The sequence below is a fragment of the Nannobrachium achirus genome (genome assembly GCF_963921795.1).
Source record: "Nannobrachium achirus genome assembly, chromosome: 24".
Lineage (NCBI taxonomy): Eukaryota > Metazoa > Chordata > Actinopteri > Myctophiformes > Myctophidae > Nannobrachium > Nannobrachium achirus.
The window spans coordinates 39580093-39607987 of NC_137831.1; the positions used below are offsets into that span (position 1 = coordinate 39580093).

The window sequence follows — 27895 nt, forward strand, 5'->3', positions numbered from 1 at the left end:
GGCTCAGAGCAGGCCAGGCAGTGATGCCAGGTCCACGGGGAGAATGTGCATGTGCGCGTGCACGTGTTGTTGTTCAGGGACGTGCTGGGCCCCTGATTCAGCCCGGGAAAAAGAGTTGGAGAGGCCCTCATTGTGCGCTATAGAGAGAGATCTCTCTCTATAGCGCTGCTGCTATACTCAAAGATTTGTGACAAAGTGACAAGCCAGTGGGCCAATTACATGAGTTATATTTCGTCGTTGTCGGGTGGAAACCTTGTATGTCCAAAACCGTTTGTGTTATATTCATCATTTTAAAAATGATTTAAACTAGTGAAAACAGCCGATCTACAAGCACACAACGCCTCGCACTGCGAGGCGTTGTGTGCTTGCAGATCTGCCGTTTTCACTACTTTTGTGCGACGGCCTTGTATGATGAAGCAGGGCTTTGCTTTGCGAAAAAAAAATACAAATTTGAAACTTGGAGATACAAGGTTTCTGCCCGAGAGTGACAATTTACTTTGTTGGCCGCCCAGCCCCCAAAATGGAACAAAGGCCGACATTTTATTAAATTGTTTTTCCTAATGGCTGGTCCAGGCCGGGAATGAACCGGCCTTTCGGGAGTTGTCCCGCTTTTCCCAATGGCCAGCACGTCTCTGTTGTTGTTTGAAGCGGATGATGATGATGATGATAAGAACTAGGAACTGGGCTTCCTGCCAATCGTAGATGGGATAAGATCTCGCCGGAGCACCGGAGCCCAGCATCGTTCAAAGACGTGCTATGAATAAACCCGCCACACCGCTCTCTACACCCTATAGCAGTGGTTCTCAACCTGTGGGTCGGGACCCCCAGGGGGGTCCCAGAATTATTTTGGGGGGGGGGGGGGGGTCCCCAAAGATGACTAACTTAATGTGCAGCATTGTTTTCTCACTCAACAGTAAACAAACCAACATAAAGTTTAAGTGTAGAGTATCTGCACATTTCTAAAGTGACAATTTAAGGACTTTTTAATGGCTCTAAAATGACACATTAAACACTGGCCAAATTGCCAAATATTAGAGGCAGAAATTGTGAAAATAGACGATCTCACAACGATGCTCACAACGCCTCGCGACGCGAGGCGTTGTGAGCACGTAGATCTGCTATTTTCACAATAGAACCGTGTTCCACAAAATGTAATGCCTCAACTCTTAGTGCTCGTCAGGATATGATTATTTTGGTGGTCCCCAATTAAAATATGATTATTTTGGGGGTCGCTGTGGTTCCCAAACTTTTAAGCCCAAGACCCAAAAGAGAATTAGATGTTTGCCCGGGACCCAAGCTAGAGGAAATAGCTGATCTAGAGTTGAAATTAAATGAAATTATTAACCACAAAATGATTATAAATTATCTTGACGAGCTCAGATGTGTATAGATACGTAGCTTGTAGATCTGCGATTGTATGAAAATAAAATGGTTAAATAATGACAGGCAGCAACAAGTGCAAAATGCTCCATTTCTTGCCAAATGTTGCCACACAATCGCCACACAGCGGATGGTCTAATGGAAATGATGAAATGCCATAAGCAAACATGGTACGGGAGATAATATGTGCGGCGGCTGGGCAAATTGAACTTCACTTCATTACAGTAAATGAGCTCGATAAAAGCAATGACTGTGCAGAGCTTTTATTACATTACTTGTACTGTAAACCCCGCCCGAACCACTGCATTGTGTAATTCATATGATCTCTACCTCGCAGTGGTTCTGCTTAACTTGACGGTCAACCGCATAAAACCTGCCGTCCCTATACTCTGGGCATGTCATAAGTCATAACTAGGGCTGTCACAATTATTGCGACCGTAGGTCGCACTTACTATCAAAACCTGCACAAACTGTCAGTCGGTCAGTCTGTCTGTCCGTCTGTCTGTCACAACTCACACGTCACACTATTGCCCTGCTCATATCTCCGCAACCGTTGCCCCGATCCATGCCAAATTTTGCACACACGCTCCTTGGCTGCCAAACTACAACCTCCAAGGACCCCCGGAGCTCCAGGGACCCCCAGATGTAAAAAATGACCAAATGTGCAAAAATGACCAAATGACCACCCCAACGGGGCTGCTCACGGGGAATTCCCGGGGACCACCGACTCCTGGTGCTCCAGAACGGATGCAAAAGGGGTGGCGCCCCCAGTGGAGGACCCCCTCCACTGCAGCTCACATAAAATGCCGTAACTCGGGCTAGGAGGGTCCGGGAGAGCCGGGGCCGGTACCTATTCGTCCGCCAAGGCAACGCGGACACCCCACCCCTCATTTCTCACATGGCCCTCTTCTAGCGCCACCATGAGGCCGATTTTTAAAACACATTTTTGGACACTGCTCCTACAGTTTTTGCCCTAAAATCACGCAACTTGCTACACAGTATGTCTACACTCATCCCATCACCATGAATCTGTCCCATATAGCGCCACCTTCAGGCCGATTTTTAAAAACACATTTTTGGACACTGCTCCTACAGATTTTGCCCTAAAATCACGAAAATCACTACACAGCATGTCTACACTCATGTCATCAACATGGATCAGGAAGATTTTGGAAAAACACATTTTTGCCCTATTTGTGGAGATAAGCGACCTACGGTCGCTTATCTCCCGATTAGGGAGTCTTAAGGGGATTCCAGACGGTACGCGGTCACCGCCTGCTAGTAATTCATTTTCAATGAGAGGCGGGCGGCTATTTCGTCCGCGCAGCGAAGTTTAGAGGCGGCGAGGCGAGCGGGCGCAGTCCCGTGAAAATCCCCGCGAGCGTGCTCGTTTGTGCATGCGTACGCGGGCGGTGAGAGATGGATTGTGTTCATCTTTGTGAAATACCGCGCAGCGTTTACTCAAAGAGCGAGTGTGTTAGTGTATCACCGTGGCGCGGTCCTCGCAGATCCAAGCGGGAGCCCCGGCGGCAACCGCTGTCCGTCTGTAGAGCGCCTTACTGGTTACATAATCGTCTAATCACAATTATTTGACATGATCGCGATTATTTTTTTCATAATCATCATAATCGTTTTCATGTTGAAAAATGTTCCTATATTTTCAAACATTTAAAAAAAAATAGCGGAAATAGCCGATCTACAAGCTCACAATGCGTTGCGACGCGTAGATCTGATGAAAACGATTATGACGATTATGACAAAATAATCGCGATTATGTCAAATAATTGCGATTATCAATGTCAAATACGTCAGTAATTTCTTTGTGTATTTAGGTTATGTGTCTACCATGTGCATTTTCAACGCCCCAAACTGTAAATTCACATTCTTTTAAGAAGCAGACGGCCTTGTTAGCATTTTTCACACGTCACACCCTGCTATTTAGACTCATCCATGCACGCTATCCCACATAAATCCACCTGTCTTCCAGTGGCATCAGTTCAGCAAAAGCTAAGTAAGGTATGGCAACATGGCTGGTGTTGTGAGCGTTGTGAGCTTGGAGGTCTGCTATTTTCGATATTTTTACCAAAAGGCCCTTTTAGAAATGTCAGCGCCTAAAATTCTCTGCACGTCTCTGTCTGTCTGTCTCTTTCTCACTCACACTTCCACACCCCTCCTGACAAGCCTGTCTCTCTCTATTATGTCTGGCTCATCCTCTCTCTGCCTAGCTCACCCCTCTTCCGTGTTCTGTTCTGCTCTTTTCATTATGCCAATTCCCAATCACCTCACTGCCACCCCGTGTGGCCTATAAAGTGCCTGTCACTGCCAATCACTTCTGTTGGTCTTAGGGAGGGTGTAATACAACCATGTCTCCTCCAATACAGATGGAGTCACCAGCCCCTTGGAACATAATATCCCTCTCGCTTCTACCCCCTGGAGGACATGCAAGTGGAGGACACAGCATGTGGAGGAACCAAGCCCAAAGAACCACGGTAGAGCAATGAAGCAGCCTTAAGGGAAGCACACACTGAACGCAGACGGCTCCGCAGCGTCGCGGTATCGACGCACGTTAAGTGCCGCGCAGTAACCCCAACTGGATGCGGCGCGCTGCCACACAGCCCATCCATTTCCCCCTGTGGGGAGAAGCATGGGAGAACATGTTCAAAGCGCGGCAACGCTGGAAAAATAGAACAGCAGCGTATCTGCGCGCGTCTTGCACCTCCGGTGTGGGTTAGTTAATTGAAAATAAAGGGGCCGTATTTTTTGGCGCGTCGCTTCCGCGCCGCCTCCGCGTCCAGTGTGTGTTCCCCTTCAGCCTACACGGTGGTCAAACCTGTGAGTGCAGTTAAACGCTACTGTGAGTGCGTATGCTAATGCTAATGCTACTGCGTACCCTAGTATGCCTGCTCGGTGCCTCGCAGGCCGCAAAATTGGCCTATATTCATAGGCCAATTCAGCTAATTCCGTGCTTAAAACGCCACTGAGCCACTTTCATTGACATTGAAATGAATAGCTGGGGGCGGGGCAGTCCGCTCACTATTAGCCTATATCTCTGCTGTCGGGCCGAAACCTCCTAACTCCGAGTGGAGTTAGGAGGTTTTGACCGAAGGGCTTTTAACTGCTTTTCATTGGTTCAATATTATTTGAACCAACACACAAGGGTGTTCAATAGCACATATTTATGAAAAAAAGAGAGGGCCAATCTGGTGGAGTTAGCTGGTTTGGCAGAAAGTGTGGAGTTAGGAGGTTTTGTCCCAAGCACTTTTTACTACTTTCCATTGGTTCAATATTATTTTAACCAACACTCAGATGTAAAGGGTGTTCAATAGCCCTGATTTATGCCAAAAAATCAAAACCTCAAAAATGGAGTTACAGAAAGAGGTTTTGGCCAGACAGTGACGGATGGGAGGAACATGCCATCCCTCTCCCCGTGTTATGGCCAACCTGTAAGTCACTGGTCACATGAACACGGCCAATTGTGGTTGTTGGATCCACCGTGAGGAATTCAACCCCAGTCTCCACAGTGATGGACAGGAACGTTACCCCTGTGCCACCCGCTCTTTTTCTTGTTAGCTTTTACTACTCTCATTCACACTCACAAGGCACGCACACGCCACACACACCACTCACCTCCCCGTGCGCTGCAACTCTGGACCATGGCCGCCGTGATCCTCTGCCTCCCCGAGATCTGTCACACCGTTGGGGACGGGAGGCAGCTTCCTCTTTTCCTGTGTGGTTGAGATCACTGTCAGTCTGGTTTGTTGTCACACTGAAGGGGACAGCGAGTGCCACAATGGCCCCCTACAAAACACTTAGTCCTTGTCAGTGAAAATAGCAGATCTACATGCTCACAACGCCTCGGAACGCGATGCGTTGTGAGCATGTAGATCGGCTATTTTCACAATTTCTGCCTCTAATTTTGACAACCCTAACCCTTGTCATTTTAGAGGTATTAACAATTTTGCTGCCATTTTAAACATAGCTCTAGTAAGCAGCTGCCAAATTGTCCTTACCTTTTAACGTGGGCACGCGCACGCATCGTGCACAATCTGTGCACGACTCATCTAGTAGACTGTAGACTCGGTGACAAGCTTTCGAATAAAAAAACCCCCATTGAAATAGACATATCCGTTGCCACGCTGTATCCCTGCTTATCCGCCAGTGTTTACATGAAAAAACATTGAAAAAAGCCAACTGTGCGCTATGGTAACAAGTGGACACGTTCGCGCACAAAACGCACGATATGTGCGGGGATCATAATCCAGGCGTGTAGAGACTGGATCAAAGTTTCCAAACGCAAAAATCCGATTGAAAAACGAGTGTTCCATCGCCGAGTAGCTTTCTCTTTTGTTACACTGTAAACCAACGGAGGCGGGACTATGGCCCAGGCTCAGACCGGATACGGAAAGCTAGATCCGGTCCAGACCGGAAATGACCGGATACAGTTAGGGGGGCGGGCCTAAAGAGCCAGAATCAGCGAAAATCTGCGATAATACTTTTAATCCTTTCATAATGATTAAAGCTAATTAAACTTCCGGGTTCGACGGGCATGGCACCGCGGTACAGCGGGAAATCTACAGTTTCTACGGGCATCGCCCAGAATGAGTTAAAACGTCCTTAGATTGTCACTTTAGAAATGTGCATAAACTCTCTATACACTTACATGTTATGTTGGTTTGTTTACTGTTGAGTGAGAAAACAATGTTGCACATTAAGTTAATATTCTGGGGGTCCCGACCCACAGGTTGAGAACCACTGCCCTAAGGTGGTGGTTTTCAAACTTTTAAAATTCAAGGACTCCCCTTACACACTTCTTTTATAAGAACTCTGCACGACATAACTAAATTGTCATCATAATAATACTATTTTGTAATCAAACAGCATTTAAAACAAGAATCTTCTTGCAGATATGATATCCATTATCCATATCCAGATGTCCTACAACGACCCCATGACTGTTGAAAAAAAAAAAACAACATTGCCCGATTGTTTCTCCGATGAGAAATCAGCATGACCCAAAATAGCTAACGATGGAGGAAAAAACAACAAGCGCTTTTGGAAAAGGGTTGAGCACAGGACCCTGGGGAACACCATCAAAGCATAAAGTACATTCTGTCTGAGATTGGGGAAGCACATAATCATTGGAGTATTTTCGAAAACCAAATGACATGATGCAGGGCTGAATCAGAATCACAACAAAACAGTAATATACTGAGTCTATGATTGTTGCTTCTCGAGCCCTCGATGAAGTGGTGCATGAACATTTAATTAAAGTCTCTACACCAGGGGTCTTCAAAGTTTTCAGGCGTCCTTTGCCTGAAAACCCTTTTTCAGGCAAGGACACCTTTCATCGTTTGACGGCACAATCATCAGTGCATTTTGGATTCATGTCAATCTGTGTTTTCAGATATTTAACCACTTGAACCATCAATACTTAATAAACTTGACCCTTCACTCTGTACTTAGTCTGCTCTTTTCTCCTCTACACCAAACCCCTTTGCCGAAAATAGCCGATCTGCTGCGAGGCGTTGTGAGCTTGTAGATCGGCTATTTTTGGCAAAAGTTCTCAGAATATGGGTTCAAGTGGTTCAAATAAGAATAAACACAGATAGTTTAGTCAATGCCTAAATATTAAGAAAAACATAACCTATCAGGAATATAATATTAGGACAAAAATACAAATAATTTATTTTTTATTAATGCACGCATTCATTAATTTGTGCAGACAAGATTTGGTGTAGAGTCTACACCAAATCTCGTCTGCACTAAGAGCCAACAGACACGATCACAATGCGTCGAAACATAGATCGGCTATTTATGCCAAATGTTTGCCAGTTTTGGCCAAATATCCAACTACCGTATTGAGACAACGAGGTTAAACCCTAAGGGTTTTCGACGCATGCAGCGAGAGTGGCATGTTTTTACCTGAGAGGGCACATTCTTGGGCGGCTCTATCCTGATGGAAGGGTCCCACTCCCCAGGGGGCAGGACTGTCACCTGGTCCAGGAACTCATCTATACCGGCCACCAGGTCATTCCTGTCCTTGGCCTTGTACGCCACATCGTGGAAAACCTGGGAAACACATAAATAACATAACTTCTAAGAGTAATGATGGAAGATAGTACTCAAAGTATCAATGCTGCAATGTAGAACTATTTAGTTACAGGCTTTGGTTACAGGTAAAAGTCTAAAAATCTAAATCAAAATCTACAAACTCGCTTTTATTCAGCCTGAAATATTATAGCTTGTGTCATCCGCGTTCTCAATTGTGTTAACGATCCAACACGTCATAGCTGTTATTCTGTCCTAGCTACAGTACAGCAACTCCCACATGGAGCATCAACATTAAGTATGGTAATAAACATGTTGTGATTTAACTCAGACGAGTGAGAAGAGACAGAAGACCAAGACAAGACTCCTCTTGCTCACTAGGAGCACATGATCTTTGCACAAAATGGCTGAGACAATCAGTCACCAAGAGTTGTTAATTTGAACCCATTTTAGAACGGGTACACATTTTGTGTATCATTATTTTATGCTTTAACCCTTCCAGTGCCAGCCCCTAGAGGGCGCCAAAGAATGCCAGGGTATCTCCCATAGGCGAGCGCATTAGCATCCGGGGACTCACGTTGCAGTGACGCGCGTGCTCACGTTCGTGCACGTCATGAAAAGGTCCCGGATGAAAATGGCTACAAAATAGCTATTAGCTTTTTCTCATTTAAAAGATCATTTTTCTGCGATTTCGCCGTAAATAAACCTCGCGCCGCCTCCCTAAAAACACAATCCAGAGAAAATGACCTTCAAAGATGTGGGTTTGCATTGGATTCGGCGGCGATTCGCGGCGGCGTTACTCGTTTACGGCCGGCCGGGGGGCGGCCGGATCTCGGTCACTGGATGGAAAATTTAGGCCGGGGCTTCAGTAGGCCTCGGATCATTTTATTCATTTCATTAAAAAAGCCGCATTAATTCGGGATCGGCACACTGGACGTCGTACCGCCGGTGGCGCCGAACATTCGGTGAACATTGGGGGGCTCAAAAATGTATTTTAAACCATTTTTAATGGAATATATCGTCGGACCATGTAAAATGTCTCGCTGGAAAGCGTAGGACGAGCCAGGACCACCCACGGCTCTACAAGCAGCTCACGGTAAGTAAAATAATAAAAAAAAAAAATTGTATTGGATTGAAATAAAGCCGAACTTGTTCGGGATCGGCACAATAAGAGTTAACCATTGAAAAATAGCAGATATACAAGCTCACAGCGCGGCACCGAGTGCTGCGCTGCGAGCTTGTAGAATTGTAAAAATAAGTGTCTTTTGAATCCTTCTAAGATTTTTTGAAAAACCTATGTTTCTATATGTCAGCAATCTGGCCAGCCATCGTCAAAGAAAAGGTCCTTTTCACTTAACTGGAGCTCAGTTAGTCGTTCTTGAGAGACTACTATGTCAGTGGTTCTCATACTTTTTCATGTGAAGGACCCCCAAAATTATATTTATTTGGCCACGGACCCCCATCTCAAAATATCTAGTTCCAGGTACCCCCCAGAAGCAAAATTTTTGTTACAATCTTTATATTTTTCACTGGTTAAAGCATTCAATAATTCTAGGCCTAAATTCTAGGCCCTGCCTGGCTGAAAATTGTGTGGGTGAGGGGTACCAGATTTTGCCAGATACTGGGAACCATGGACTTAAGCTGGTTGCATACTAGGCGTTTTTTCGTTGCATTTTGGAAAATCCGCAGAAAAAAAAGAAAAGAAAAAGTTTTTCAGGCCAAGGAGAGAGAGAGGAGAGAGAGAACGCAGGGAACCAGTGGCGACAGTTGCGAAAATCTGACCCTGGTCCGAAAATGAATACGAAGCGGGCGGCAGTGTGCAAATGTGATTGACATAACGTGAGGTCGATTGTTTTATTTCCCTGCTCCGAAATTCTTTCCGATATTCGGACGAAAGAAACACAGCAGTGTGCAAAGACCTTTATACAGCATAGACTTGGAAAGGAGTCAGCTTAGGTGGTTCGGGCATCTAGTACGGATGCCCCCCGAGCGCCTTCCTAGGAAGGTCCTCGATGCACGTCCCACTGGGAGGAGACCCCGTGGCAGACCAAAGACCAGATGGAATTGTTACCCCCGCGACCCGATTCCGGATAAGCGGTTGAAGATGGATGGATGGATGGATGGATTTGTTCATGAAAGATTCACTTTAAATTCATTTGGGGCAGGAAACATACATTTAAAATATAACATACTTATTTAAAATACGTTTTCTTCTAGAGGAACCACACTGTGACTGAGGCCAGCTTACCTCGTCAGTCATCAGGGTGGCGATGGAGCGGCCGATCTCGTGGTACTGTGGACCTTTTCCCATGGGGCCGAGCAGGATGAACAGAAACCTGCAGGCAACAGAGGAGGAGAGGGAGGAGTTGGAGTCCGTCGCTTCCCCCTAAGAGGGTTCCCAAACTTTTCAGGCCGCAACCTCTCAAAAAATATTCATATTTGAACGGAGGACCCTGACAATCCAGGGGTGTCAATTGGGTATGGCAGGGGTATGCAGCTGCCATACCCTGGGTCCAGGGGGGAAAATAAAAGTTACTTTTAAATATAAATCCATGAATGTCTCTTTGTGTATCTGTGATGGTTATTATGTTGTTAAATTACCGTAAAATAACTACAAATGCAAAATTTAACAAAATGGTCAATTTAACAAGTATAATAATTATATTCTCCACACTTTTATTCTCCCCATCTTGACAAAATGGTAAATTCCCAGGTTCTGTAGATCAGCTGCACAGGTGCAATTCATGTGGCACGTTTACTAACATGCTAAGTTTAGCTGCACTTGAACAACAGTTCCAGGCTGCCATATCCAGCCCAAGAAACCGTAGAAACGTGTAAAAAACTGACAAAACTCGTTTTTTTCAGACATTGTGAAAATAGCCGATCTACATGCTCACAACGCCTCGCAGCGCGAGGCGTTGTGAGCATGTAGATCTGCTATTTTCACAATAGAACCGTGTTATACAAAATGTAATGCCTCTTTTCCATGAGGACTCCCATCTTTGCCATACCCTAGCTTTTGCTGAACTGACGCCACTGTGACAATCACTTGGCATTACATTTAGTTTGACTCGGTTCCACAGATAAATATAGAGGGTATGAGCATGCATAAAGTGAATGGCAAATCGAGTGGCAAAGTGAGTTTAACAGTGTTTAATGCAATCAGATAGGACTTTTCTGTTTGGATGTATGGTCAAGGACATAAAGTAGTTTTTGGGTTCCCGCATAACTTCCGGGTATGATGATGACGACACACGCATACGCTCTATTGGGGAAAATAGCCAATCTACAAGCTCACAAAGTAGTGAGCTTGTAGTGAGCGTGTAGTTCCAAAACTACGGAACCACTGACCTAGCACTGTGCTACTGTAGGTCAGTGGTTGGAGAGAGAAAGAGACAGACAGAGACGGAGAGATAGAGACAGAGAAAGAGAGAGGGGGGAGGGGGGGAGGGATAGAGACTAGGGATGGGACGATATGCAAATGTCACGTCATGATTATTGTGACCAAAAGATTTGCGATTTACGATATTATCGCGATAATCATTTGACCAATTATAGTGTTTAAGTGGTACCGGACAATATGCAGCTCGGCAAATAAAAGGTGAATTGATCCAAGAATTGATCCCAGTGCATGATGGAGGACGATTTCACGATAAATTAAATCTCCGCAATACGATTATCACGAGTGACTTTTATCACAATCTCTGATAGGGATGGGACGATAAGCGATATTATCGTTTATCGCGATAAAAAACACTCACGATAATTGTATCGTGGAGATTTAATTTATCGTGATATCGTCCTCCGTCATGCACTGGGATCAATTCACCTTTTATTTGCCAAGCTGCATATCCGGTACCACTTAAACCCTCTATAATTGGTAAAATGTACTTGTAATATACATACTTGATACAGTCTTTGTTTCATTCTCTATCAAATGCCTTTGCCAAAAAATAGCCGATCTACAAGCTCACAACGCGTCACATATTTTTTGGCAAATGTTCCGCCCCAGGATAATGGATTTTGATTATCGCGATAATATCGTAAATTGCGATTTCTTTTGTCACAATAATCTTGAAATTGTAATATCGTCCCATCTCTAATCCCTAAGAGAGACAGAGCCAAAGTGTTGTATGTTCTGACCTGGTGGTGATGGGCACCTCCGCCAGGCCATTGAGCAGTACGGCGGGTGACAGGCGCACAAAGGCCACCACGGGGCGCTCCAGGAACTCTAGCTCCCCCACCAGGACGTTGGACGCCTCTGCACCGGGAGGGATCTTCTTCATGAAGTGGAGGTCAATCTGAGAGACAGAGCGACACTTTCAGCCAATCTTGTTTTTGACAGCGAATTTTGATTTAGTTTTAGTCATAGTCTTTTGAATAAAATGTCATTTAGTTTTAGTCATAATTTTGTCTCCTGAAAAGTTTTAGTTTTAGTCAAATTTTAGTCGACTAAATATAATTACGTTTTTAAGGCGACTAAATCTACTGTTGATTTAGTCAACTAAAATGTATTTTGGCAGGCCTTGATGGCATCGTAATGACTGATTTTACACTTGGTTGCGTGCTGAAAATAGCAGATCTACAAGCTCACAACGCGTCGCAGCTTGTAGATCGTCTATTTTCATCACGCAACAGAGAGCAACCAAACATAAAATGACTGTCTTCTCCACTAGTCCTAACGTTTTAGTCTAGTTTTTATTTTGTTGACAAATTGTCAATATATTTAGTCTTAGTTTTAGTCACCACAGCTTAGTTTTAGTTTAGTTTTTATTTAGTTTTCGTCAGTGAAAATAACGCAGTCGAAAAATATTTTTCGTCATAGTTTTAGTCGACGAAATGAACACTGCTTTCAGCATCAACGCTCGATCATCCGGGGAGTATTCATCACCTCACGGCCATTTGGACAGTGCAGCTGCTGCAGCAGTGTTAATTTTTTCAGCAAATTTTGATTTGGGTCTTTTGAATAACACACCATTTAGTATTAGTCCTGTCTTAGTCTTCCGAAAATGTTTTTGTCTAGTCTAGTCTTAGTCGACGAAATATCAATACATTTTAGTCTACTCTAAATATTAGTCTTTTGGGATTAGTCTTACTTCAGGATACGTTTTTTTTAGGTTAAATATAACCACATCATTCTGAATTGTCATTGTCTTCTACTGCCTGTTACTTAGTCAAAACCATACATAAAATATGTATTTGGCTTCAATTTCATTGCAGTTACATACCAGTGTTATTTTTACAGCCATTAATCTTACACTTGGATTTAGTCTTATGCTGCATTCACACTACAGATATATAGTTGAACGTTTTGCTTGCTTGGTCAATGTTATCTCAATGGAAACCAGCTTTAAAGCTTTCAAAGCTTTGTTCTGTGTGTGTCCTGTATCTTTAAAGCTGGTTTCCATTGAGATTACATTGACCAAGCAAGCAAAACGTTCAACTATATATCTGTAGTGTGAATGCAGCATTAGTCTTAAAAACACAAATAATAGTCTTAGTCTTCTGAAATTGTTTTAGTCTAGTCTAGTCTTATCGACAAAATATCAGTCTTCGACAAAATCAACACTGGTGCATTGTCATTGGTTGATGCCCATACCGTCTACATTGGCATGTCCATATATGGGCATATTGGTTGAATTGATGGTTCTGGACAACCGGATCTCTAGCCCTGCATAGCCAGACAATATCACACTATCTGCTGCCATGGCTTAGCAGTGGCAGATAGTGTCTAGCTGAGCAAGCCCTCCCAGTAGCCAATTATTATATAGGAAGGGCCGACGTTACTCTATTTCATGAAGCTGTGAATTCCGAAAAATAAAAATGTCTTTAAGGCTAAAGTCAAACACGATTTGTTTCTCAAATACGATCTTTAGGACTGACTTTTATTTGCAAGTGTTTCTGTATTCAGACATAATGTAGATCTGCTATTTTTTGTTGAGTGACGCCAAAAAGGAGCATTCATCAGCACAGTCTGTAAAGTGCATATTTAACCTTTACAGCTACAACCACAATAGAGGAGGTAAATAAATAATGTAAAGATGCATAAATAAGGTAAAGAGGTGTCAATAATGTAAAGAAGTGTAAATAATGCAAAGAGGCATACATTATGTAAAGACGTGTCGACAAAGAAGTGAGCACTGAGTCACAATAACCCATGAGACAGTATGCCGCAAAACAACAGTGGCAGTCAAAACGCGGTGTTGTTTTTGACAGCAAAATTTAATTTTAGTCATAATTTAGTCACCTGAAAAGTATTAGTTTTAGTCTAATTTTGTGACTAACTATCATAAGATTTTAGGCAACTAAATCTACAGTTGATTTAGTCAACTGAAATGTATTTTGGCAGGCCTTGATGGCGTCGTAATGACTGATTTTACACTTGGTTGTGTGCTGAAAATAGCCGATCTACAAGCTCACAACGCGTCGCGCTTCTGCTATTTTCAGCACGCAACACCTAAGAGCAACCAAACATAAAATGACTCTCTTCTCTAATAGTCCCTCACGTTTTAGTCTAGTTTTTATTTTGTTGACGAAATTGTCAATATGTTTAGTCTTAGTTTTAGTCATCACAGCTTAGTTTTTATTTCGTTTTTATTTCGTTTTTGTCAGTGAAAAAACGCAGTCTACAAAAAAATGTCTTCATAGTTTTAGTCGAGGTAAATCAACACTGTCGACATGGCTGACATTTTCCCAGGACAAAGTCTCCACGGAGATCATCCTGAACACCCGTAACCGTATCTTCCTTAAATACACGTCGCTGCTCGTGTGTCCAGCTATCAGGGGCCCGTGGATAAACACAGCGGATCCACGGTGGTCCCGGGCAAGGGTGTCGAACCAAATTGTACCCTGGGTACAAGGATTCACTCCCATTTTGTGCTTTAACTATTGAAAAATAGCAGATATACAAGCTCACAGCGCGGCACCGAGTGCTGCGCTGCGAACTTGTAGATCTGCTATTTTTTTGAAAAATCGTGAAAATGTGTCTTTGAATGTTTGAATGTTTCAAATCCTTCTAAGGATTTTTTGAAAAACCTGTGTTTCTGTGTCAGTGGTTCTCAAACCTTTTCACGTGAACGACCCCCAAAATGATATGTATTTGGCCGCGGACCCCCATTTCAAAATATTTCGTTCCAGGGACTAACCAGAAGCAAAATTTGAGTTAGAAATGTTATAAAATACATGTATTCAAAGATTTGCACACATTTTCACAACTTTTCAGAAATAGCAGATCTACAAGCTCACAGCGCGGCACTCGGTGCCGTGCTGCGAGCTTGTATATCTGAAATTTTTCAATAGCTAAAGTATAAAATAATTAAGGCCCCTCCACCTTGGGCCCTAGTAACTAAGTCCCACTCCCCCCCAGAAGCAAAATTTGAGTTACAAATGTTCGCTTAAAAATACATTCAAAGATTTGCACACGTTTTCACGACTTTTAAAAAATAGCAGAATCTACAAGCTCGCGGCGCGGCACTCTGTGCAGCGCTGCGAGCTTGTATATCTGCTATTTTTCAATAGCTAAAGTATAAAATAATTAAGGCCCCCTCCACCTTGTGCCCTAGTAACTCAGTCCCGCACTCCCCCCCCCCCCCCCCCCCCTTGTGACGCCCCTGAACCCAGGGCCTCACCTTGCTGAAGTCAACGTGGCTGTTTTCTCGGCTGACGTCCTGCTTGCCTTCGGTGTGGGCCGGGTGAGACTGAGGAGAGACCGTCTGGCCTTGAGGGGGAGATAAGAACAACACGGTATCAATCTCACCTAGAGTTCACAGAGGGTTTGCCATGGCACTCCCATAACAAGACATGAAAAAACCACAGTAGTGAGTGAGTCTGGAGAAATAATGGTGCAACATTGTACGTTTTGTCACTTTAAAGGGGTATTTTACTTTCAAAAAAACCTTGGGTCATTTTATAAACACCCTGGACAGTTTTTAATTTGCTTGATTCAATATTTAGATATTTTATGTAAATGTTATCAGTCCTCCAGGAGGAGGGCCCCATTCAAACTCCATTTTAACCATGACAGATTCATCAAAAACACCCATTATTTTTTCTGGTGACTCATACTACCCTCCTAATACGTGAGCAGGCTGTTTTCTCGAGAACCTTTTTCATTTATTTTTAATAAATGTTTATTCCTAAAGAATTATTAAAAATAACAGGTTTTTTTAATGAATTTATCATGGTTAAAATGGAGTTTGAAGTTACAATGGGTGTGTATGGGGAGAGGCCCTGGGCCTGGAGGGCCTGATAACATTTACCAGTATATCAAATATCTAAATATTGAATCAAGCAAATTAAAATCTGTTCAGGGTGTTCATAAAAGCCTGATTAGATGATAAAATGACCAAAAGCTTTTTTGAAAGTGAAATATCCCTTTAAGCTGTAGCTTTATTCTACAGCAATGAACAAAGGACCAATGTTGTATCCCTTTTTCCAAGTGCAATCGCTAGTCTATGATTTGTTCTAGTAGTGCAAGCCAAGATCGTTTGATGGAAGATCGTGGAGATTGGGTGCTTTGGGCCCAATCTGTGTGGCGACGACAGTGTGTCAACTTCCGCTTAACTCAGTGAGGTGCAATCTTTAACTTTCAATGTGTAGTTTAAATTCTGGCATTGTACTTCCATCTGCACAGCCTATCAACTAATGGCTTGGTGGAAAATCAATACATTTGGAAATATCTTTTAAAAGAAAGTAAAAGATTGCTCCTGTTTATAGTTATAATTCCAGGCATTTTGTGATGTGGACGCACTGTTTGAGCAAAATACAACATTTCGTTCGGACTTTATCTGGTGCTGCCTCCAAATTATTAAAGGACAACTTTAGTTTTTTACAACAAGGGTTCATATTTGTAATTAAAGAATATAAAAGATGAGTGTTAAAATTATTTCATTTACTTTCTATTGTTTTAGAGATTCTTATTTCAGTGGTTGGGGGCATGCATACAAGTGGCTAAATATGTAGTTTTACATAGAATAAGCCCATTCCCAAGATACAATGCAACCTTTCATGGTTGGATATGATGACTTATAGAAGTGTTGCTGTAAATAGCAATAAAGAAACTGCTGGCTCATTGTGTCTAAAAAGACATATTTAGCCACTTGTACGCATGCCCCCATACGCATGCCCCACATTTTAGCATGGTGAACGCAATAAAACAATAGAACAAAGCAAATGAAAACATTTTAACACTCACTTTTTCTTTTCTCTAATTACAATCGAAAATATGAACCCTTGTTGTAAAAAAACAAAGTTGTCCTTTAACCCATTTAGGCCTGAACACATAATGACGCAATATTTTATGCTTTAACTATTGAAAAATAGCAGATATACAAGCTCACAGCGCGGCACCGAATGCCGCGCTGCGAGCTTGTAGATCTGCTATTTTTGAAAAATCATGAAAATTAGAATTTTGACCCGATTCCACAAGTGTCTTTTGAATCCTTCTAAGATTTTTGGAAAAAAACTATGTTTCTATGTCATCAATCTGGCCAGCCATCGTCAAAGAAAAGGTCCTTTTCACTTAACTGGAGCTCAGTTAGTCTGTTCTTGAGAGACTTCTATGTCAGTGGTGCTCAAACCTTTTCATGTGAAGGACCCCCAAAATGATATTTATTTGGCCACGGACCCCCATTTCAAAATATCTAGTTCCAGGGACCACCCAGAAGCAAAATTTGAGTTACAAACGTTCGCTTTGAAAATACATATATTCAAAGATTTGCACACATTTTCACGACTTTTTCAAAAATAGCAGATCTACAAGCTCGCAGCGCGGCACTCGGTGCCGCGCTGTGAGCTTGTATATCTGCTATTTTTCACTGGTTAAAGCATTCAATAATTCTAGGCCTAAATGGGTTAAAAATACATCAATACATATTGTGACTTGCTCAAATAGACCAGCATTATTAGTGAGGGGGTTAATGGTACCATATATTTGTGATCTTGAAACCAAAATTACGAGCATGGTTCCTGTTAATAGGTTATATCCAAGATGTGGGATAATTATTGTTATTAGTAATAAGTGATTGTTATAATTTTAGAACTATGTTTGAAGGGCATCTTCAGTACGGTTGTTCTAGCTATGACATAGACCGCTAGAGAGTGGGGGAAAAGGAGAGTGGATGGTATGGTCACAAATAATCAATCAGCATGATTGATATTCTTACTGTAGAATATCCCTCTAGAGCAGGGTTCCCAAATTAGTTTTCCCCAAGGGCCGAATTATGTCTAGGGTACCAGGCCGAGGGCCACAACATTGCAGGGGGCGACAGTGGCGTTCCCACTACTCCAGCGACAGTTTTCGTCGTTGTCGGGTGAAAATCTTGTATGTTCAAAACCGTTCGTTTTGAATGTATCATTTAAAAAATGATTTAAACTAGTGAAAACAGACGATCTACAAGCACACAACGCCTCGCGGTGCGAGGTGTTGTGTGCTGGTGCGAGGTGTTGTGTGCTTGTAGATCGTCTGTTTTCACTACTTTTGTGCGACGGCCTTGTATGATTTGCGAAAGATTTGGAGATACGAGATTTTCACCCGACAACAACGATATACTAGTGTTGTTGCTGCTCTTATACCACCATTATTACTGGGATTGGTTACTGACAGTAGCCCCCCGCGGGCCGCAAATGGCCCGCGGGCCTCCTATTGGGGAACCCTGCTCTAGAGGAATACTCATCCAATCAAAACTTTGCAGGTATACAAAAGCAACGTGCATTTTTGATCTGGGGCAGCGGCATCCAATTATGTGATCACGGAAGGCTGAGTATGCAGATGTCCACTCCAAAGCAACGGCGTACACCAGAGGTGATTTCACAAAATGGTTGAGCTGGGCTAATGAGTGCAGTCTTCCTGAGGAATGTGTGTGTCAGAATGAAAGCCTGGATACTAGGGGTGTAATGATATAGTAACTGAATCTAAAAATTGATTTTAATTTGCAATGATCTACTATATCAATATGCAAAAGCATATATTGTACCGTTTTGGCTTTGTATCGCATCGGTATCGTTTTAAAATGCAGATAATCGGGTATTAAATCGTTTTGCAGTGCAAATAATTGATTGTATGGAAACAAAGTATTTGTGCCTTGTATTTAGCAATTTTGAGAAGGAAAATGAAATGGGGTTTAATTACTTTTCCATTCCATATAACTAATCTTGGTCTATTGATAAATGTGTGTAATCTCTGTGTTCATGTCAAGGTGCGGGTTTGTCCATATGTGTTGAAATATAATGTCCATGTATTTGCTAGAGAATCAGTGTTTACTTATTTATATCCATAATAATAGATTTTTCCCTTAAAAACATGCACTATTGACGCGTTTCACACGTGATTTAATTTCTTAGCTAAATAGTTACTTTTAAATCATTGAATCGAATCGTATCGCCATGAATGAACCAATATCGTCCATGTATCATATCATCAACCATGTATCGTGATGCGTATCGTATCGCTGTTAAAATGTATCGTTACACCCCTACTGAATACATACTGTACATGGCACACATAGTCTCTCGTTGCCACTTGCCAGACAATCAGCGGTCTTTGCCTAACCATATACTTTATATCACACAATAGTAGCCCAGCCGCAAACTAGGAACAAGAGATCAGGAAAAGACACCAACGTAGATTTCTCTACCCCGCTATCCTTGCCCAGCAGATTCATCGCACTCCGTGGCCAATTGACACCAGAAGTTGTGTGAATAACATTAGAGTCTATGAGAGCCGGCTGGATAGCTCTTGTATATCTGCTATTTTTCAATAGCTAAAGCATAAAATAATTAAGGCCTCCTCCACCTTGGGCCCTAGTAAATCAGTCCCACTCCCCCCCTCCCCCCCCTTCGTGACGCCCCTGACAAAGACCTACTGTATGGGTATAGGCAGAGATCTCGGAGTGTCTGGCTATGTGAGCCCACATGGCAAATGACAACATACTAGTACTCTACAATATCTTCATCAGAGCATACGTAGAAAGTCTTCCAGGATGTGGAATACGTTCAAAACGTATTTCCTCCTCCTACTTCCTTGTGAGGACACTCTCCACTCTCCGCTTTTTTGTCCGCTCTAGTCTACTATTAGTATTTAGCAGTGGTGTAAAGTAACTAAGTACATTTACTTAAGTACTGTAATTAAGTACACTTTTGAGTTATTTGTACTTTACTTGAGTATTTCCAATTTCCTATACTTTTACTCCTACTCCACTACATCTCGGATCCAAGTATTGTACTTTTACTCCACTACATTTATTTCAAAACTTTAGTTACTAGTTACTTTGTAGATTTTGATTATTATTAGAAAACATACATTAACCACTTCAGCCGTAAACCATTTCAGGCCATTTGAAAATAGCCGATCTACAAGCTCACAATGTGTCGCATTGTGAGCTTGTAGATCGGTTATTTTCAAAAGATTTTATATTTGATAACTTGAAATGGGACATTCTGCACAATGAGTACTTTTACTTTTGGTACTTTTAGTACATTTTGATACCAATACTTTTGCACTTTTACTCAAGTAAATGTTGAACACTGGACTTCTACTCGTAACAGAGTACGTCTACATTGCAGTATTGATACTTTTACTTAAAGGGGGCCTGTCACCTAAAGGGTTACTGTCACTTTAACCGTTTTAGTGCCAGCCCCTAGAGGGCGCCAAAGAATGCCAGGGTTTGTCCCATAGGCGAGCGTATTAGCATCCGGGGACTCACGTTGCAGTGACGTGCGTGCTCACGTTCGTGCACGTCATGGAAAGGTCCCGGATGAAAATGGCTACAGAATAGCTATTAGCATTTTGTCATTTAAAAGATCATTTTTAGGCGATTTCGCCGTAAATAAACCTCGCGCCACATCCCTAAAAACACAATCCAGAGATATGGGCCTCCAAAGATGTGGTTTTTCATTGGATTCGGCGGCGATTCGCAGCAACGTTCGCGGCTAATGGCCGGCCGGGGGGCGGCCGGATTTCGAACACTGGATTGAAAATTTAGGCCCAGGCTTCAGAAGGCCTCGGATCATTTTATTCATTTCATTAAAAAAGCCGAACATGTTCGGGATAGGCACACTGGACTACGTTCCGGAAGCGGCGCTGAACATTCAGTGAACATTGGGGGGCTCAAAAATTTAAACCATTTTTAATGGAATATATCGTCGGACCATGTAAAATGGCTAGCTGGCTAGCGTAGGACGAGCCAGGACCACCCACGACTCTACAAGCAGCTCAGGGTAAGTCAATTAATAAAAAAAAAATTGTATTGGATTGAAATAAAGCCGAACATGTTCGGGATAGCCACAGAATGAGTTAAGAATCATTTTAAAAAACAAGTTAATATTTTTATGATGTCATTGATGTGCAATTATAAGCCAATCAAATTAATTGTCTGTATAGCCTGACTGTTTGACTACTTAGTACTTACTGTACTGGTCAGCTGTTGTTGGGCAGATTACACTGAGACAGTTTCAGGATCCACACGGGAGAGAGACCACATGAACTACTGTATCATACTATTATAATTTCGGGGCTGACAGCAGACCTTTAAGTAAAGAATGTAAGTACTTTTTACACCACTGGTATTTAGCATTGATTTAGGCGTCCTGGCTAGTTGCCTGTCCAGATTTCCTGGTCTGCTTCTTGCTGCTGGACGAGAGAGTAGCCCTGCGCTACCGCCTGATGGAAACTAAGATGCCTGATCTTGGTTTGGCCATGGGGCGTTTCGCCATTCTGGGAGGGGCTTGTGGGTGATGGGAGGGCGAACCATAGACTGTATAAAAGATATGGACAAAGCGAAGCCATTGGTTTCTATGCAGCGCAAATGACACAATATGGGTCCTTGGCATGGGTGTCGCCATAATAGATTGTAAAGGCATCAGAGGATGCTATTGGCTGCCAACGGTCAAGTGCAACCGCAGGTATACATGGGAGAATGTGGTCGGAGCCTCCCGAAATACAGCACACGAAGAAGAACACAGCCGGCTGGTATCAGTTTAGTCGGCCACGCCCCCCGCAGCTTTATCATCAATTTTAACATACATGGAACCATATTTGCACAAAACGCATATCATGGTGATTGAAAGGGAGTTTTTCACTAGCGACAGGAACCATAGAAAATCAAAGGGGAAAACGAATGGGGTCCAATGTAGACACATTCTTTTTGGTACCTCGTGGGGGGGAAAACAGCGCAACTAGCGGCCAAACATAGGAAGTTTTAGTTCCGTATTGGATTTGTTTTAAATCGGCGGAACTATGCCCCTGGTTTGGCCATGGGGCGTTTCGCCATTCTGGGAGGGGCTTGTGGGTGAAGGGAAGGCGAACACGCACGACGGGCACCAGACACAGGAAAAGGGCTTTCTGGGTGACGATATCTCGGGCAGAGCTTTCTTAGACAAGTGGCACGGGGACTTTGTGGTATGATAAAAGATGCCGTTGACTGGATGCGCGCATGGCGCATTTTTTGCACATAAGATTGCACACACACATACAGACACAGACACAAACACAAACACATACAAGACAGACGCACAGACAAAGACGCACAAACACAGAGATTGAGAAACACAAACGAGAGGAGAAAACGAGATGATCAACCAAACAGCAAAACAGCCGGTCAAAAAATGGACATAAGAAAACAGAACAAACTTGAATAGATGTAAGTTAGGGATGCACCGATATATCGGCCATACATCGGTATCGGACGATGTTTGCCGTTATCGGTCAATATCGGTATTGGCAAATAAAGCTGGCAGTAGCCGATATTTATCTGACGTTGATAAGCATACATTTTGCGCTGGCTATGTTGGTGTGTTGGTTATTTGCAGCCTAACAAGAGAGCAATTTCTGAACCGTTATTTATCATAATGTTGATTTCTTTATTTCCCTGGCCCAAAAGGGGAAATAACACCAAAAACTAAATAAACAAATATCGGTATCAGTATCGGCTATCGGCTTGTTATTTTAAACATCGGCATTGGCCAAGAATTTCCATATGGGTGCATCCCAAGGATTTACACTACATTACAAATGATACGATTTTTATACACCATGAGGCCAAAAGCAGAGGAATACCGTACATGTGGTGGGAGCTGGAAAGATTAGAGAGGTGTGTTTCTATCCAAGCATTTATGTGTAGAGATGGGATTTATGGTTCTTTGAAATGAGCCAGATCTCTGGAATCCGTTCCTTTCAAAGAGCCGTTCAAAAGACTGGCTACTTTTAGTTACTACTTACTTTGTAGATTTTGATTATAATTACAAATAACTTCAACCCTATATACATTTATTTCGGACATATATACCTGCCATTTGAAAAGCCGATCTACAAGCTCACAATGCGTCACAAGTTAACGTGGCGCATTGTGAGCTTGTAGATCTGCTATTTTCAAAAGATTTTTCTACATTTTATTCATTGGAAAACTTGTGAAATGGGACTTTCTGCATAATGAGTACTTTCTACTACTGGTACTTTAAATACATTTTAATTCCGAACTTCCACTTGTGGCAGAGTATTCCCACATTGATTGCAGTATTGATATTTTCACTTTCGTAAAGAAATTGAGTACTTTTCCCACCACTGTTCATTAGAAAGGAACCAAACCGGATCCCATCGTTCATTTCAAAGAGCCGCTCAATAGACTCGATTCTTTCGCGAACGTCTATTTCTGTGTGTGCCTGCGTGCAGGAGTCAGGACCCACTCACCATTGTTGTCCATGGTATGGGGCTCCGACTGCTTCTTGCCGATGTCGGCGAAGGACCGTACGATGGGGATGCGGTTGGCGAGCTTCTTGTGGTTCTGGTGGTGGTGCTGCTTCAGCAGCGCCTCGCGGATCTTCCTGCGCGCGTCCGGGCCCACCGAGCCCTGCGTCTCGTATTGGTCCAGAACCATGTCTGAGGAGCAGGGACGTGCATGGAATGTTAGAGAGGCAGGGGCTGAACTATCTAAAGGGGCCTTTTGGTGAAGATATTGAAAATATCTGATAGGTGGGCTATTTTCAATAATTTGAGGAGACTCTTTGTGTCTCCATAGGGAACAAAGCAGGCTCTTTGTGTCTGCATAGGGAACCACTGTTGGTCATCAAATGATTGGCTTTCGGGGATTTATTTTGGTGTGTTATATCCTGTATAGTTAATTTAAAGGGACCCCAACTTTCAGCAGCTGTTAAGGATTCTCCTCGGGAAATTGAATTTCAGTCTTTATGAGATGTGTTAATAGAGACCTTTACAAACACATTGGTGAAGACATTTTTTGGTAAGGAATTTATTCCAGAATTTGGGTTCTGAAGATATCCCCTTTTTTTGTGTGTGTGACGTGTGTGTGACGTGTCACTTTGAGCGTTGAAAGTTTCGTGGTCACTTTATGTATATATTCTTCTTTTTTGCAATAGCTTTTCGACACTTTTTGTTTATTTTCTTCTTTTTTTGTGCTTGCTCTTTGGACTACAGTACTCTTTTTCTTTTTCCTACTTCTTTGTAACTTGCAATCTTAAACTGCTGTGCTGCCTCTGGGCAACTGAATTTCCCCTGTGGGATAATAAAGGTATCTATCTATCTATCTTACTAAGAGAACACCTCCACTCCACTACAGAGGTTCTAGTTATATTGGTAAATGAACACGGAGGATTTTACTGAATCCAGAATCATCTGTAACAGTTCAGCTCAGTCCCAGGTTAGCCTGGGTCAGCCCAACACAACCCACTCCCCTCACAAATAAACCCAGATGGCCATAGGGCGAAGCATGAGAAACATACTGAGCACATGGGCACACGTATGCCCCCGTTTCCCAACCCAGCTGCTTATTTTTAGCTGGCTGGGGAATCAAGTCTTAACATAATTTGATGTTTTTGTTAGTCCATCACGGCGCTAATCGTGTTGACTTATACATATTTTCCCCTCTCTGCTGTCGGCGGACCGACCATATAATCGTCTGATAAATGTAATAAATGTAATGTTAACAGCCATGAAGGCAGATTGGGGTCCATTTGGTTGCATTTGTACACTCAGAGAACGAACACTCGGGACTTTCCCACACTTTATCAGCTCGAGACCCATACATTTGGTGCCTCCCTAGGAATTATGAATTAACCTACGTACCATTAACCTACAAGTTCACAACTGCTCACAATGTGATGATTTGTGAGCTTGTAGATCTGCTATTTTCACTATGTTTTCAACATAGTGACAACATCTTTTTTTTTAATTAAAAAATCGATGTTTCTCCACTGCAACCTGTCACGATTATTGTGACGCGATTTACGGTAATATCGCGATAATCAAAATATCCCCAACATCCATTATCCTGGGGCAGAACATTTGCCAAAAAATAGCAGATCTACAAGCTCGCAACGCGTCGCGATGCGTTATGAACTTGTAAATCGGCTATTTATTTGCAAAAACATTTGGTAGAGAGTGAAAAAAGATTTGAGGGTTTTGAATATTTCAAATCCCCAAAAGGTTTTTAAAAAAAAAACCTATGTTTCTATGTCAGTGGTGCTCAAACTTTTCCACGTGAAGGACCCCCAAAATGATATGCATTTGGCCACGGACCCCCACCTCAAAATATTTAGTTCCAAGGACCCCCCCCCCACAGAAGCAACATTTTAGTTTAAAACATACATATATTCAAAGATTTTCACGACTTTTCAAAAATAGCAGATCTACAAGCTCGCAGAACACTGTGAGCTTGTATATCTGCTATTTTTAAATAAAGTATAACATATTTTCACTAAAGTATAACATAATTAAGGCCCCTCCACCTTGGGCCCTAGTATATCAGTCCCACTTCCCCCCGCCACTCGTGACGCCCCTGGTCCCACCCCTGCTTTGCGGCGTAGCTTGGTACCTGCGATCTCCTCCAGGGAGTTGGCCCTCATGTCCAGCATCACGGTGCCGTTCATGATGCAGCTCCGCAGCTCAAACAGGCTGTGTAGAGACAGCGTGGCCACGTAGGGCTTGCTCCACCTCTCTCCTCCGTCCTCCACGTCCTCCTCGAACTTCAACCACCTGGAAACGCACACAGAATGTTAGAGAGGCAGGGGCCGACATTTCTAAAAGGGCACCTTGGTGAAATTATCTAAAATAGCAAACCTCCGAGCTCACAACGCGTCGCGCTGAGACGCATTGTGAGCTCGGAGGTCGGCTATTTTCGGTACTTGATACTAGTGGTGTGCCGATACAATTTTTTCCAATTCGATACGATATTCAATATTTTGGGGTCAATATCGCCGATATCGATACCGATATACCGGAAGTACGGTAATATATATCGCCAAAAAAGACTTTCAAAATTCAAATATTCGTTTAAAAACACCACATGATAGGATTGATATGCATTCCAACCTATTGATTTTCGACTTTCCATTATTTTTAATATAAAATATTGTATGAAGTAAAACTTAATTCAAACACAGCAGAAGTCTATTTCTTTCTACATAGGCCTATGCGTCATCTGCGGGTGCTGAGAAATGCACTAATTGGCATGATCAAATTAATGATTCATACTTATTTTATTCTATAGCCTAATTTTAATAAAGCTGTATGGTTTATATAGGTATCGACACTTTCTTAAAAGTATCGATACAATATTATTTTCAGGTTACCGATCGATATATCCATATAAATACCGATACGCACATCACTACTTGATACCACACTGAACTAAGCATAATCAAGTCAGTACTGGAGATGTGGCGTAACGGCATGGATTTCTACACAGAGAGGGCAATTCTTTCAACATAAGATGCTGCGTTCAAGTTCAGGAGAGTTTGGACAAGGCAGTCCTCTTGAATGCTGCCTTCAGGTATGGCATGGAAAGAGGGCTTTTGCATTTCTTTCACCATAGTAAAAACTGCACTCATGGTCTGGAGAGGGCACTTTTTAGAGACGGATACAAGGGCGGGGGCTCAAGCCCCCTTTGCCTGCACAGAAGACATATTTCAGAATAGGCTATAAGCCCGCTTACAGACGCACATGCAGAAGACACATTTCATAACACTTTGCTGCCAAGTATGAAGATGATGTGGGGAATTATCCGTGGCTTAAACGATTAGCACAGGAGACAGATTCACGCGGATTCAAACCCATTCATACTTTTGTTCCGCCAGTAGAATAAGAATCTATTGTTTCAAAGGAGCCGTGGAGTCGATGGAGTCATTAACCCATTTAGGCCTAGAATTATTGAATGCTTTAACCAGTGAAAAATAGCAGATATACAAGCTCACAGCGCGGCACCGAGTGCCGCGCTGCGAGCTTGTAGATCTGCTATTTTTGAAAAAGTCGTGAAAATGTGTGCAAATCTTTGAATATAGCCTATGTATTTTCAAAGCGAACGTTTGTAACTCAAATTTAGCTTCTGGGTGGTCCCTGGAACTAAATATTTTGAGATGGGGGGTCCGTGGCCAAATAAATATCTTTTTGGGTGTCCTTAACATGAAAAGGTTTGAGAACAACTGACAAAGTAGTCTCTCAAGAACAGACCAACTGAGCTCCAGTTAAGTGAAAAGGACCTTTTCTTTGACGTTGGCCGGCCAGATTGCTGACATAGAAACATTGGTTTTTCAAAAGAATCTTAGAAGGATTCAAAAGACACTTATAGAATCGGGTCAAAATTCAAATTTTCACGATTTAAAAAAAATAGCAGATCTACAAGCTCGCAGCGCGGCACTCGGTGCCGCGCTGTGAGCTTGTATATCTGCTATTTTTCAATAGTTAAAGCATAAAATAATGATACACATAATGTGTACCCGTTCTAAATGGGTTAAAGACATTAGGTAAGTATGTTAAAGTTGTACCATGTAACTTTTGTTATAAAACAAATCTTAAAATGGTCCTAGCTGTTAAATCGCTAAAGTTTTAGAACCCCCACTCCGTTATTTTCAGCTTCTAAAGCCTTCTCTTTATATGTTTTCTATGATCCCTGCCCGGGACCGGTTTTCGCGGAAAAATTGCGTCATCACACTACCGGCCAATCACAGCGAGGGTTATACACTGCCGGCCAATCACAGCGCAGAACATACACTGCCGGGCTCTCTGGTGGGTTTAGGAAACACGCCTTCAGGAAGTACACTGCAGTGTTTACACTGGAGGAGTCTAGCATGTAACTCTCCAACCGCTGCTCGTAGAAGGACACGGGAGACCTCATTGAAAGCGTCTCGGCGAGGCGAGGTGGACGCGGTGGTCTGACGGCACGGTCCGCGAGCGAAAAACGGACGAAAAAAGCAAACGCGACCGCGGTTTGCTATACTGCTACAGACCACCAGTTGAGCAACTTACACAGTATAGCTCTAATACATAAACTAGCAGTAGTTAGAGATGGTCTCCCTACTCTTCCACTGATACATTAAGACCCTGCTGTAAGCAAGCAGTTCTAGGTAAAAGCCCAATTCAATCAGATTACAAAAAAAGGTTTAGCCTGGAATCCAGACTGATTCGCTCGGTTTTCTTTTGAGCGGCTCCATCTTGAATCCAGGCCAAAAAACGGTGTTTTCT

General features: G+C 42.7%; 1 protein-coding gene across 3 annotated transcripts in view; it reads right to left on the minus strand.

Annotated features, from left to right (window-relative positions):
• Positions 1-27895, minus strand: part of LOC308280500 (sodium-driven chloride bicarbonate exchanger-like) — a gene marked incomplete at both ends in the record, with an annotated part of 140212 nt that overhangs the window by 32924 nt on the left and 79393 nt on the right. For all 3 annotated transcript variants that reach the window (XM_080720786.1, XM_080720785.1, XM_080720784.1), the window contains 7 exons: positions 5008-5105; positions 7303-7449; positions 9677-9764; positions 11572-11729; positions 15057-15145; positions 23111-23299; positions 25251-25411. In XM_080720786.1, coding sequence (XP_080576912.1) covers positions 5008-5105; positions 7303-7449; positions 9677-9764; positions 11572-11729; positions 15057-15145; positions 23111-23299; positions 25251-25411 — 930 coding nt within the window. The remainder of the gene's footprint in view (positions 1-5007; positions 5106-7302; positions 7450-9676; positions 9765-11571; positions 11730-15056; positions 15146-23110; positions 23300-25250; positions 25412-27895) is intronic.